The 13,307-nt window shown below is 39.3% G+C and overlaps 1 protein-coding gene and 1 long non-coding RNA gene across 5 annotated transcripts in view; one reads left to right on the plus strand and one right to left on the minus strand.

The window, feature by feature from the left end:
* Positions 1 to 13,307, plus strand: part of ADAMTSL1 (ADAMTS like 1) — an 873,417-nt gene that overhangs the window by 827,958 nt on the left and 32,152 nt on the right. For all 4 annotated transcript variants that reach the window (XM_077912089.1, XM_077912090.1, XM_077912093.1 and 1 more), the window contains 2 exons: positions 10,292 to 10,504; positions 12,346 to 12,526. In XM_077912089.1, the coding sequence (XP_077768215.1) occupies positions 10,292 to 10,504; positions 12,346 to 12,526 (394 nt within the window). The remainder of the gene's footprint in view (positions 1 to 10,291; positions 10,505 to 12,345; positions 12,527 to 13,307) is intronic.
* The window catches only part of LOC144322254 (uncharacterized), a 38,387-nt gene continuing 29,251 nt past the window's right edge, over positions 4,172 to 13,307 (minus strand). Inside the window, exon 3 of the long non-coding RNA XR_013387839.1 lies at positions 4,172 to 6,372. This is a non-coding gene — a long non-coding RNA (uncharacterized LOC144322254). The remainder of the gene's footprint in view (positions 6,373 to 13,307) is intronic.

Here is a 13,307-nt window from a genome sequence, read left to right on the forward strand (position 1 = left end):
TGAAATTCCAAACCCTCTGTGCCTGTAAACCTATAAATGGGACCTTATTTAGAAATAAAGTCTTTGTAGGGCAGCCCGGGTGGCTCAGCGGTTTAGTGCCGACTTCGGCCCAGGGCATGATCATGGAGTCCTGTGTCGGGCTCCCTTCATGGAGCCTGCTTCTTCCTCTGCCTGTGTCTCTGCGCCTGTGTGTGTGTGTGTGTCTCATGAATAAATAAAATCTTTTTTAAAAAATAAGGTCTTTGTAGATGATGGTGTTAAGATGAGGTCATGAGGGTGGGTTCTAATCTAACTGGTGTTCTTACAAGAAGGGGAAATTTATACACAGAGATGCTCAAGAGAGAACTCCGTGTGAACATGAAAGCAGAGATTGGAGTGATGCATCTATAAGCCATGGAATACCAAAGGTTGCCAGCAAAGCACAAGAAGCTAGAAAAGAGGAATAAAACAGATTATGCCTCACAGCCCTCAGAAGGAACTAACACTGCTGACACTTTGATCTCAGACTTCTAGCCTCCAAAACTATGAGACAATAAATTTGTTTTGTCACCTAGTTTGTGATACTTTGTTATGGCAACCCTAGGAAACTAATATACCCTTAAAGGCTGTAAGTTCACTAACGGTCATGCCATCTCCAATTCTCTGTTAAGCCCATCTGGTGAATTTTTCATTCTTGTACATTTCAGCCCCAGCATTTGTCTTTGTAGTTTCCACTTCTCCACTGAAATACTCTATCTGTTCATTTATTATGAGTGTATTTTCCTTTAAGCCCGTTAACATATTTATCACAGTTGCTTTAAAATCACTCTACTCATTGAAACATTTGCACCAGAGAATTCATGGGTCACATTTCTTCTTGTCTAATGTTTATTGTATACAGAACATTATAAATGGTCTATTGTAGAGACTCAGGATTCTGTTATGTTCCCTAAGAGTGTTTATTCTTGTTCAAGTGGACAGTTAACTTAGCTGAACTCAAAGTCCAACCTGTGTCTTCCCTGCAGTGAACACAAGTGTATTTTCTACTCTGTTCTTTCAGCTTTTAGCTGCTTCTTTTGCTGGGTCCCTTGCATTTTGTCTACTAACAGTTTGGGCAGGATTGATACAGATTTTGAGGTTTATTCTCCCTGTGACTCTTCCAGGATTTTCCCCCTTAACTTTTCAGCTGTTCTAAGACCCTCCAGACTCTCCTCTGGCCTTTTAAGCCAACTCCCTGAGTGGGCTTTGAGGAATTTCCTCGGGTAGAAAGCTACAAGCTGGCAAATGACACTTGTTGCAGTTCCTGAGTTTCTAGGATACACTCCCCTCCTGTTTCTGTCACTGGTTTTGGTCACTTTTCAGTGCTTTTATAATGTTTAATGAGGCTTGTTGTTTAGATTTTATGATTGTTATTTGTAGGAAGGTTAGTCCAACCAAGTTATTCACCATTACTGGAAGCTAGAATCCCAGTCAAGTTGTTTTAAGAGTTTTCTGGCCATGATCTACTCCGTTCTTGTGACATTTGAAGCATTCTTATTCACCCTCTTTAATTTTTTTATCTTCTTAATAACCCATGTTATCAGGTTGTGGATGTTGGTTCACTTCTAAAGATTCAACACCAAAAAATAAAAAAATAATAAAAAAAAATATTCAACACTCAGAGATAAATCTTCTCTTAAATTCAACAAATGGGTGTGCATAGCATTGAATGATATATTGATTCTATTTCTGATTTTATTAATTAGCTTTAATTAGTTAGAATGAGTTTACCTATTGCCTGAGCAGGGAGTTGGGAGGATTGTGGGAAAAATGTTTGTTTATTCAGTTATTTTCATAAACAAATGAAGCTATTCATTCATTACATACAAATTCTTACTAATTGCTTATTTCTTAACAACTAGTTTCTTTCATCTGTCCCCTTTCTGGATTTCCATGAAATCACATAGTCTCAATTTTCCTCTTATCTTTTAGGCCATTTCTTTTCAGACTACTTTAATACCTCCTTTAATCACTGAATGCTGGAGTTCCCCCACTGTTTTGTCCTGAGACTTTCCTGATCTCTTTTCATTGAAGACTTCATCCATACAAATCTATGAAAATGGTTCCCAAATTTTGTTTCTAGTTAATATCTCTGACTTACTTACATTTTTATCTTTGCCATCTTGATGGATTTTTTCTATACTGTGGTTCCATCACAACCTTTAAGTCAGTATGCTTAAAACTAAACTCCTCTATCTCCAGGGGTGAAGATAAGCAATAGCTTCTCTTCCTGGCTTACCTATTTCTGTTAATAGTCTCACTAGTGTTCCAATCTTAAAGGCTTTTCCTCATTTTCTTCATCTCTCTCCTCCTCACATCCTGTCAGAGCTACCTCTGCAAATATATTTCATTTCTTACCACATCTGAACTGAATTATATATCTTTTTCTCAAGCCAGTGTATCTTGTAAAGAACTACCTTAATATCCTTTCTAAAGCCAACCTAGATTAGATCACTCCCTCTCTTCAGAAACCTACAGGAGCTCCCAAAAGACTAGATTCTGGCTGTCAAGATCCTCTTTATTGCAACTCCCACATACCATGCCAACCTCATTATGTTTTCTATGTTTCAGCCAAGTCAACTAGTCTTTTCTTCTAGCCACACAAGTTTTCTTGTCTTTGTACCTTTGTTCACACTGCTTCCTCTAGGCTGCCCTCCCCTTCCTACTCTCTATGCCTGGTCTCAGTTTACCTTAGTCCTAAATAGCCTTCATATATAACATCTCTTCCATGAGCTTTGCATTGGCATAGTTCAGTTTCACTACACATTGATCAAAGCAATATAGATTGGTCTATTTTACCCTTGGCAATTTGGCTATCTCGGGGCAGGAAGAAGAGGGATGAGGATAATGAGTCTAAGATGATATTGAGAAATCTAGGAATCTTAAAAGCACATTAAAGATCATCTAATTCAGTGATTATCAATTGTGGAATCTCCTCACACAGAAGCCCAATATATTCTTTTGTGATTGAAATGGTAAGAGAGGCCCCCAAGCCCTTACTTCATGCAGGTTCCCTCTCAAAGGCCCCTCCTCAGATACTTCTGCAGACACTTAGGGCCTCAGAGAACTATCAGTTACAAAACCACTGACTAATTTAATACTCTCACTTACAGATTAGAAAACTGAAACCAGAAAACCCTATCAAAATCTAGCATTCTCTTTGAGAGTAATGAATCTGAGTCAATGCATTTGAAAGTAACAAAATTGCTTTTCTTTTTAAAACTTTCTACAAAAGTGATCTTGATCCCGATAGGTTTCAGAATGAGAGGCATTACCCCGATAGGTTTCAGAATGAGAGGCATTACTGGGAAGGTCGCTGATCAGACATCCACTTCAGTGACTGCTCCTCGCAGATCTTTTTCAAGTTGAGTTTTAGGAATTTCGTGTCATGGCAGCCCTCATGCCTAGCTTTGGAAGGAACTCTGCCCCATCTCATTCACACTGGGAGCACCAGGCTGGAAGGCCCTAGGAACATGTCCAAGACCTAAGATCCAGATAGGCCAAGAGAGATGTCCTGGCTGCTTACTATTGCCTCTGATTCCAAGAAGGAGGGAGGATTATAAATGTAAATTGTTATGCAAATGAACCTCTTATTTAGCTGACTAGGATTCCTGGCTCCCAGTAAGTAACTTCATCCGCCATATAAAACAGCCTGAGGCTGCTACTGCTCTTTTTTCTGCTTAAAAACTCTGTCAGAAAATCAATCCTAATGGAGTTGGAAAATTGAAGATTAGGGCTAAATATAAGAGATTTCCTTGCCAAATATCTCATGTTTCCTTGGAAATAGCAAGATTCTTATTTATCAATTTAGAATATAGCCTCACCAGGGTTCTTGTCCCCATTGACCAAACAGAATGATTCCTGGAACCAACATCTTAACAGTATATGACACCTTTTTTTTTCCTTCAAAGCAGATGTGATTGAGACATACATTGGCCTATTTAAGTAAGTCTGAAAAGCTATACTGGTTTCAAGCTACACTTTTTAAATCATGCTATTTGCCTAAATAAATGTAGCTTTCCTGCCTCTTATTAGAAAATGATTTCAGCATCTGATTCCAGACTACATTTGGTACATTTGGAGGGGGCTGGATACTGCTGCTCCCAAGAAATCCTCGACTGATTTCTATACACTTCTCCCTAAGGTCATTCTTATCCGATTTTGTGACAGGAGTAAAATGATACCACCATGGACCTTATACCACAGAGATGCCTAGATGCCACCAGGAGCATGCAGGGAACCTGCTCCTCCTATGTATCTGAATAGGAAGATACAGGTGATCAGCACACAGGTAGAAAGTCTGCCCTACCCTTGGATCCATGGCCTACGGGAATTGTGGAAATTTCTTCTCCCTAAATATATCAGTTAGCTATCACCACATTAAGAAATAATAACAATAATAAGACTCAGTGGCTTAAAATAGCAGTAATTTATTCTTACTGATCTTAAGTTTAGCTGATCTAAACTGAGTTTGGCTGGGGTGAATTTGGCTGTTCTCCACATTTCTTTCAACTCCCTCTTGGGATCATCAGGCCAGTCCAAGCATATTCTATCAGTGATAGCAAAGGCACATGATCACAAGCAAAAATACACAGCCTCTTGAGGTTTAGGTTTGGAACTGGTATACTAGCACATCTGCCTCATTTCTTTTATTGTGGTTAAATACTCATAACATAAAATTTACTATTTTCAATATTTTTAAGTGTTCAATGGCATTAATTATATTCATATCATTGTGCAACCATCACGCTTTCCATCTCCAGAACTTTTTATCTCAAACTGAAACTCTGTACCCATTAAAAAAAAAAAAAAAAATTACCCATGCTCCCCTTCCTCCAGCCCCTGGTAATCACTATTCTGGTTTCTTTCTTCTATGAATTGGACTATACGAGGTACCTCATATAAGTGAAATCATACAGTAGTTGTCCTTTTGCATCTGGCTTCTTTCACTTAATGGTTCAAGGTTCATCCAGGTTGTCATACATATCATGCTTTCATTCCTTTTTAAGGCTAAATAATATTCCATCATACATACATGTCATATTTGTTCATCCATGTATCCATCTACTGATAGACATTCAGGTTGTTTTCACCTTTTGGCCATTGTGAATAATGCTATGAACATTACTGTACAAATAGCTATTCAAGTCCCTGCTTTCAATTCCTTTGGGTATATACCCAGAAGTGGAATTACTGAATCATTATGGTAATTGTAATTTAATTTTTTGAGGAACCTCTATACTGTTTCCCACAGTGGCTGCACCCTTTTACGTTCCCGCCAGCAATGCACAAGAATTCTAATTTCCCCACATCTTCACCAATACTGGTTATTTTCTGTTGTCATTTTTATTTTTTTAAATAACCATTCTACTGGATGTGATATATATCTCATTGTGGTTTTGATTTGCATTTCTATAACAATTAGTGATGTTAACCATCTGTTCATGTGCTTATTGGCCATTTTTATATCTTTGGAGAAATGTCTATTCAAGTCTTTTGCCCATTTTTTAGTTTGGCTGTTTATATTTATTACTGAGTTGTAGGAATTCTTTATATATTCTGGACATTAATCCATTACCAAATCTATGATTTGCAAATATTTTCTCCCATTCTGTGGGTTGCCTTTTCACCCTGGTGATAGTGTCCTTGGATGCACAAAAACTTTCAATTTTGATGATGTCCAGTTTGTCTTTTGTTGCCCTGTGCTTTTATTATCATATCCCAGAACTCATTGCCAAATCCAATATCATGAAGCTTCTGCTTATGTTTCCTTTTAAGAGTTTTGGGGGATCCCTGGGTGGCTCAGCAGTTTAGCACCTGCCTTCTGCCCAGGGCATGATCCTGGAGTCCCGGGAATGAGTCCCGCATCAGGCTCCCTGCATGGAGCCCTGCTTCACCCTCTGCCTGTGTCTCAGCCTCTCTCTCTCTCTCTCTCTCTCTCTCTCTCTCATGAATAAATAAATATTTTTTTAAAAAAAGAGTTTTATACATTTAACTCTAAGATTTAAGTTTTTGATCCCTTTGAGTTAATTTTTGTATATGGTGTGAGGTAAGTCTACAACTTCATTTTCTTGCATGTAGATATCTCATTTTCCCAGCACATTAAGTGGTCCTGGCATCCATGTTAGAAGTTGTTTGAGCATATAAGCAAGACTTTATTTGAGGGCTATTTTATTCCATTGGTCTATCTGTCTTTATGCCAGTACTGTAATGTTTCAATTACTGTAGATTTATACTAAGTTTTGAAATCAGGAAGTATGAAACCTCCAAGTTTGTTCTTCTTTTTCAAGATTATTTTGGCTATTCAGTATCCCTTGAGATTCCATATAAACTTACAGATGGATTATTCTATCTCTGAAAAAAAAAAAGGAAAAAGTCATTGAGATTTTAATAGGGATTATACTGAATCTATAGTTCATTTGGGGTATTGACATCTTCACTATATTAATTTTTCTAATCCATGAATATAATATAGTCTCCGCAACATTTTATAGTTTTCAGTGTACACGTTTTCCATCCTCAGTTAAATTTATTCTTAAGTATTTTATTCTTTTTTATACTATTATAAATGGAATTGTTTTCTTAATTTCTCTTTCATATTATTAGTATAACATCTGACTTATTTTATTGGCCAAAGTAGTCACATGGCCAAACCCAAAATCAGGAGGTGGGAAAGTACAGCCCACCTATCATCAAAGGCCACTGCAAAGTTACATGGCAAAGTGAGTCAATACAGGGAGGAATAAAAAAAAAAAAATACAGGGAGGAATAAAGAACAGGGTTCTGTAACAATGATATTCCATACTGAACTTCTTATAGTCAGTTTTAGCATTATTTTTCCAGGGCCCTTCTTCAAAGTAGTCTGCTATAAGCACTTCAACGAAACAATTGCTATGAAAATGTAAAAAGGGAGGGGGATAGACGGGGCGGGGGGGGGGGCAAAAAGAATGAGCAGACAAAGGAAGAAGATAACAAGGTGCCTAGGTAAAACTGCTGATGCCCAGCTGAACAGGTAGCAGGCATGAGGAAAAGAACACATGGTAAGGAATCAGAAGGCATGTCACTTGATCTTGAAGTGTCTTAACATCTCAAGGCCTCCGTTTCCTCCTTTCTCACAAGGCTAGACAATATCTAAGGACCTTTCCTGTGTTAATTCTGCATCCTATACAAATTCTAACAGTGTCTCCCCCAATATTCAAAAGACCCATAGCTAATACCATCCTCAGTGATACTTCCCCTGTGGTCAGGAACCTTTCCCCTATGGTCAGGAATAAGACAAGAAGAATGTCCACTCTTACCATTACTACTTAACATAGTACTGGAAGGCTTAGCCTCAGCAATCAGACAACAAAAAGAAGTAAAGGTCACTGAATTGACAAGGAAGAAGTCAAATTTTCACTATTTGAAGATGACATGACACTCTATGTAGAAAACCCAAGACTCCACCAAAAAATTGCTAGAACACATACATCAATTAAGCAAAGTCATAGGATATAAAATCCATGTGCAGAAATCTGTTGCATTTCTATACACCAGTAACAAAGCTGCAGCAAAAGAAATCAAGGAAAGGAATTGATCCCATTTACAATTGCACCAAAAATAATAAGATACCTAGGAAAGAAATTAAAGAGGACACAAATGCTCATGGATTAGAAAAGCAAACATTGCTACAGTGTCTGTACCACCCAAAGCAATTTACACATTTAATGCAATCCCAATCAAAATGCCACCAGCAGTTTTCACAGAGCTAGAACAAATAATTCTAAAATTTGTGTGGAACCACAAAAGATCCTGAATAGCCAAAGTAATTCTGAAAAAGAAAAACAAAAGTGGAGGCATCATGATTACAGATTTCAATCTATATTACAAAGCTGTAGTCATCAAGACAGTATGATACTGGCACAAAAAGACATAAAGATCAATGGAGCAGAATAAAGAACCCAGAAATGGACCCACAACTATATGTTCAACTAATCTTTGACAAAGCAGGAAAGAATATCCAATAGGAAAAAGTCTTTTCAACAAATGGTGCTGGTAAAACTGGACAGCCACATGCAGAAGAATAAAACTGGACCACTGTCTTACACCATGCACAAAAATAAATTCAAAATGGATGAAAGACCTTAATGTGAGATAGGAAACCATCAAAATCCTAGAGGAGAACAAAGGCAGAAACCTCTTTGACCTCATCCATAGCAATTTCTTGCTAGACACATTTCCAGAGGCAAGGGAAACATAAGCAAAAATAAACCATTGGGACTTCATCAAGATAAAAAACCTTCTGCACAGAAAAGGACAATCAACCAAACTAAAAGGCAGCCTACAGAAAGGGAGAAGATATTTGCAAATGACATATCTGATAAAGAGTAAGTATCCAAAAGCTACTTATCAAACTCAACACCCAAAAAAATAAATAACTCAGTTAATAAATGAGAAGAAGACATGAATAGACACTTCCAAAAAAGACATCCGCATGGCTATCAGATACAACATCACTCATCATCAGAGAAATACAAATCAAAACCACTATGAGATACCATCTTACACCTGTCAGGATGACTAAAATTAACAACACAAGAAACAGGTGTTGGCAAGGATGCAGAGAAAGAGGAACCGTCTTGCACTGCTGTAGGAGTGCAAGCTGGTGCAACCACTATAGAGAACAATGTAGAGGTTCTTCAAAATATTAAAAATAGAACTATCCAATGATCCAGCAATTGCACTACTTAATAGGTATTTACCCAAAGGATACAAAAAATACAGATTCGAAGGGAGGCAACACACCCCGATGTTTATAGTAACATTATCAACAATAGCCAAACGATGGAGAGAGCCCAAATGCCTATCTACTGATGAATGGATAAAGAAGAGGTGATATATATACAATGGAATATTGCTTAGCCATTAAAAGGAATGAAATCTTGCCATTTGCAATGACATGGATGGAGCTAGAGTATATTACGCTAAGTGAAATAAGTCAGAGAAAGACAAATACCATATGATCTCACTCATGTGAAACTTAATAAAGAAAACAGATGAACATATGAGAAGGGAGGAAGAAAAAAAGGAGAGAGGGAAATAAGCCATAAGACACTTTTAATGATAGAGAACAAACTGAGGGTTGATGGAGGGAGTGGGTGGGGGATGTGCTAGATGAGTGATGGGTATTAAAGAGGGCACTTGTTATGATGAGCACTGTGTATTGTATGTAAGTGATGGATTACTGAATTCTACTCCTGAAACCAATATTGCACTGTATGTTAACTACCTAAAATTTAAAATAAAAAAAAATAAAAAGTAAACATCCAAATAAATTTTCTGTGGAAGATAAGTTGTGGAAGACACAACAGCAAATTCAGCAAGTACTCTGAATTTAGAGAAAATTAGTTTTTTCTCACAATTGCAATTAGTTTACTTTAATAATTCTGGGTAGAGGGATGCCTAGGTGGCTTAGTGGTTGAGCATCTGCCTTTGCTCAGGGCGTGATCCCAGAGTACTGGGATCGAGTCCCACATCAGGCTCCCTGCATGGAGCCTGCTTCTCCCTCTGCCTGTGTATGTCTCTGTCCCTCTCTTTCTGTGTCTCTCATGAATAAATAAATAAAATCTTTAAAAAAAAAAAGCCTGGGTAGACATAGTATGTAAGTTTAATATTTTAGAATTTTAATATATCAAAATATGTTCAGTGACTATGAAGATAAGTATATGTCCAATGCTTGGTAAGAGTTGTTAGAAGGCCAAGGTTCTTAACTGACAGAAAAATGAAATCAATGTTTACAAGTATTTTCCTAGATTCTGTTGAAAAACTTAGGCTTGAAAATCACATAAACAGTAAAATAGTGGCAAATATTAGACCTTAACCAATTAAAGTTTGATTCTTAACTATTACTACATAGAATTTTTTTCCAACTCACTGCATTTGAAGAACTGATTTCTCTTAGTATAAAAACAGTATAGGAACTAATTAACTTGAAAAATGTTCAGTGAGTGAATATTAATTCCTTCATTTTTAAAAATGTTAGTACGAGGATATAGAAATAGGTACTTTGTGTACTCTAAGAATTTTTACTTAACTGAATGAATAATAGTCACCTTCCCAAAATTCCTGGGTAGAAACATCCTTTGGCTTGGAAATGGCAAGCATACAAAAAGTGCCATAGGTAGAGACTACACTGTATGCATGGCTTCTAAGCCACAGAGACTAAAACAACTCATCAGGTGTATATCCCGTTTCACTTTATTAATGTCTTCTCTCTCTCTTCCTCTCCTCCTAGGCTGTCCCATCAAAGGCCACCCTACCCCCAATATCACCTGGTTCCATGGTGGTCAGCCAGTTGCCACTGTCCCAGGACTGACACATCATATCTTGGCAGCTGGACAGATTCTCCAGGTTGCAAATCTTAGTGGCGGGTCTCAAGGGGAATTCAGCTGCCTTGCTCAGAATGAGGCAGGAATACTCGTACAGAAGGCCTCTTTAGTGATCCAAGGTAAGAAATCCTTCAGGCTCTGCTGCCGGGTTTATTTCTTGAATGAGAAAGTCCACCTGAGAATCTAATTCTCAAATGAAACAAAGTGATTTCTGATTTCAGTGGTTCCTAGGGCATGAAAATCAAAGCTGAACCATGTTTCCATATGATGAGGCCCTTCAGAAGAGCCACCAGGCACCATCCCAGCAGACTCTGGAAAAATCAGAGCTGCTTTCATAAACAGTTCCTTCTACTTCATAACATTGCTGCCACTGAGGACCAAGGAAACACTGATATATCAAAGCCAAAAGAGTTTCATTTTTGTTTGTTTAATAAGAATTTCACGTACGCATGTGTGCAAAGTAGCCTATTAAACTAATGCATACACATTTTCTCTGTTGGCTTGACTAAAAAAAAACAAAAAACCTCTTGATCTGAATTGCTTGGTTATTGCCTCCTCTACCGGAGAATCAAGCTGGTACCAGTACCTCCTTATCGTGCTAAAGAGTCTTCAGCTGCAGTCACGTGCTTAAGTGTTTTGCAGGCACCTTTCTGTGACCCCATCAAAAAACAGACTGTGTGGCTCGTGCATTAACTTTCTAGGAACACGGGCAGGTGAGAAAGCCCTTGGGAGGAAAAATAAGCAAGGAAGACAAACCATGAGAGACTCCTAACTCTGGGAACAAACAAAGGATTGCAGAAGGAGAGTGGGTGGGAGATGGGGTGACTGGGTGACAGCCATTAGGGAGGGCAGAGGATGAGACAAGCACTGGGTATTATACTGTATGTTGGCAAATTGAATTTAAATTTTAAAAAAAAATTTTTAAAAAGCCCTTGGCAGAGACTTGGCTTTAGCTATACCAAGAAAGAGTTGTGAATGGGCCTAAAACAGTAAGAAACAAACCCAAACTGGGCCTTCCTTCAGAAATTAAGTGAGGCTTTCAAGCGCTCCATGAGCTATTTCTACCTGTGGCCTATTTACGATTATTTTTAGGGAAAGCAAAATTCTATTGCATGCATTCTAAAATGAAGGATTCTTTGGGAAGGGACAGAATTTTGCACCAATGTAGCACATGAGAAGGGAGATTTTTCTGAGCAAATGGATTTTCCCTTTAAGCATCCTCCCCTGCCATTTGGCTTTCCAGACAGGAAAGTAAATGTTCCATTTTCTTGCCAACCAGCCATTCTCTGCTGAAAACCAGAAGCCAGTGCCTATCTGCAAGATTTGTAATATACGACCTTGCAAATAAGCACTCCCAGTTTACCAGCCCACAGTTATTTTTAACAGCTTTCCTACCAGTGAGTCCCAGACCCCCAAATAGAAAATTCTAAGAAATTGAATTTCTTCCTGACGTCATAATCTCATATAAATGAGGACTCTCTGGGTAGGCTGGGGTTTTTGGTTTTTTGTTTTTTGTTTTTTTGGTTATTTTTTTTGGTAACATTTACAAAGTCCAACTCAAATGTACACATATAAATATGACTGTTAAGTATCTGATATTTTTGTAGCTCTTTGTTGGAAAAGAAAGTCCAACTGGTGACCCACTAGAAAGAAAAAATACTTTAGAAATGTATTTAAAAATAGGGACTACAGCCACTGATTAAGTACTCTCTATGTGCCAGCACCGGGCTAGGCCCTTGCTTTCATTATACCCAGCCCTCACGACTTTGCAAGGTAGGGGTTTTGTACTCGCTTTATGGATAAGCCACCAGAGGCTCCTGGACACCATACCACTTGCCTGCCTAAGCTGGGAATGAAGCCCACTCAAGGACAGAGTCTCATTCATAAGAGCTCCTCATGCCCACAGAACATAGGCAATAATGCAATCTTCTTTTCACCTCTGATTCTCCTTCTATGACAGATTACTGGTGGTCTGTGGACAGACTGGCAACCTGCTCGGCCTCCTGTGGTAACAGGGGCATTCAGCAGCCCCGCCTGAGGTGTCTCCTGAACAGCACAGAGGTCAACCCCACTCACTGCGCAGGGAAGGTGCGCCCTGCTGTGCAGCCCATCGCCTGCAACCGGAGAGACTGCCCTTCTCGGTGAGTGTAGCAGATGCTGGCTTAGGCCTCCCCAAAGCTGGGCCCCAAAGTTGGCCCCAACCTTTAGCCAAGTCAGTGGCTAGCCTTGGTCCAGCACTGCACAGGAAGAGACATGTTGTGCCAGCAAGGGGGCCTGCCATCCAAGGCACTTTTTTCTAGGCACAGACTTGTCAGGTCTCTCCACCCTACAGAAGATACCCCTCAGAATGGCTCTCCTCCCTGGGCAGTTTTTGTCCTCACCACTCAGGCTAAGGGCTTCCCCGGGGCATCCCAAGTGCCTGAGAGGTTCTGTTCAGGGAGCAGGGGCATCCCAGGCCCTGGCCAGCCCTAGCTCGCATCCTGCAGTAAGAAGCTTGCTCTCTGATTTGTTTGTGAGATGACAACTGTGTTTGTAGTTGAGGTCCTGAGGGGATAGGGGTTCCTGGCCTCTACCCCAGTCCCTCCTCTTTCTTCTAACTTCAAAAATTGTGCTAATCGGTACTCTGGTTGAGGTGAGGAAGTCTTGTCCAATTTTTTTCTTCAAAGGGTTGCATCCTGCTAAAGTCAAAATAAATCTTCATTTTCCATAGTTGCCTCCATGTTGGATATGCATTCTCTGCCTCTGGCCCCAGAGTGACACCCACCGCCATGTCTGCCTCTTGTAGCTTTGAGAAGCCGGGTGTCCCATAGAGCACCCTACCCCCACTTTGCAGACAGTAGCTAAAGGGATAATGGATGGACTTAGAGTTGGCACCGGTATGGCATCCAGAGCCTGGGGGGACTTGGCTGGGCCTTGCAGTGC

Source organism: Canis aureus, chromosome 10, assembly GCF_053574225.1.
Source record: "Canis aureus isolate CA01 chromosome 10, VMU_Caureus_v.1.0, whole genome shotgun sequence".
NCBI lineage: Eukaryota > Metazoa > Chordata > Mammalia > Carnivora > Canidae > Canis > Canis aureus.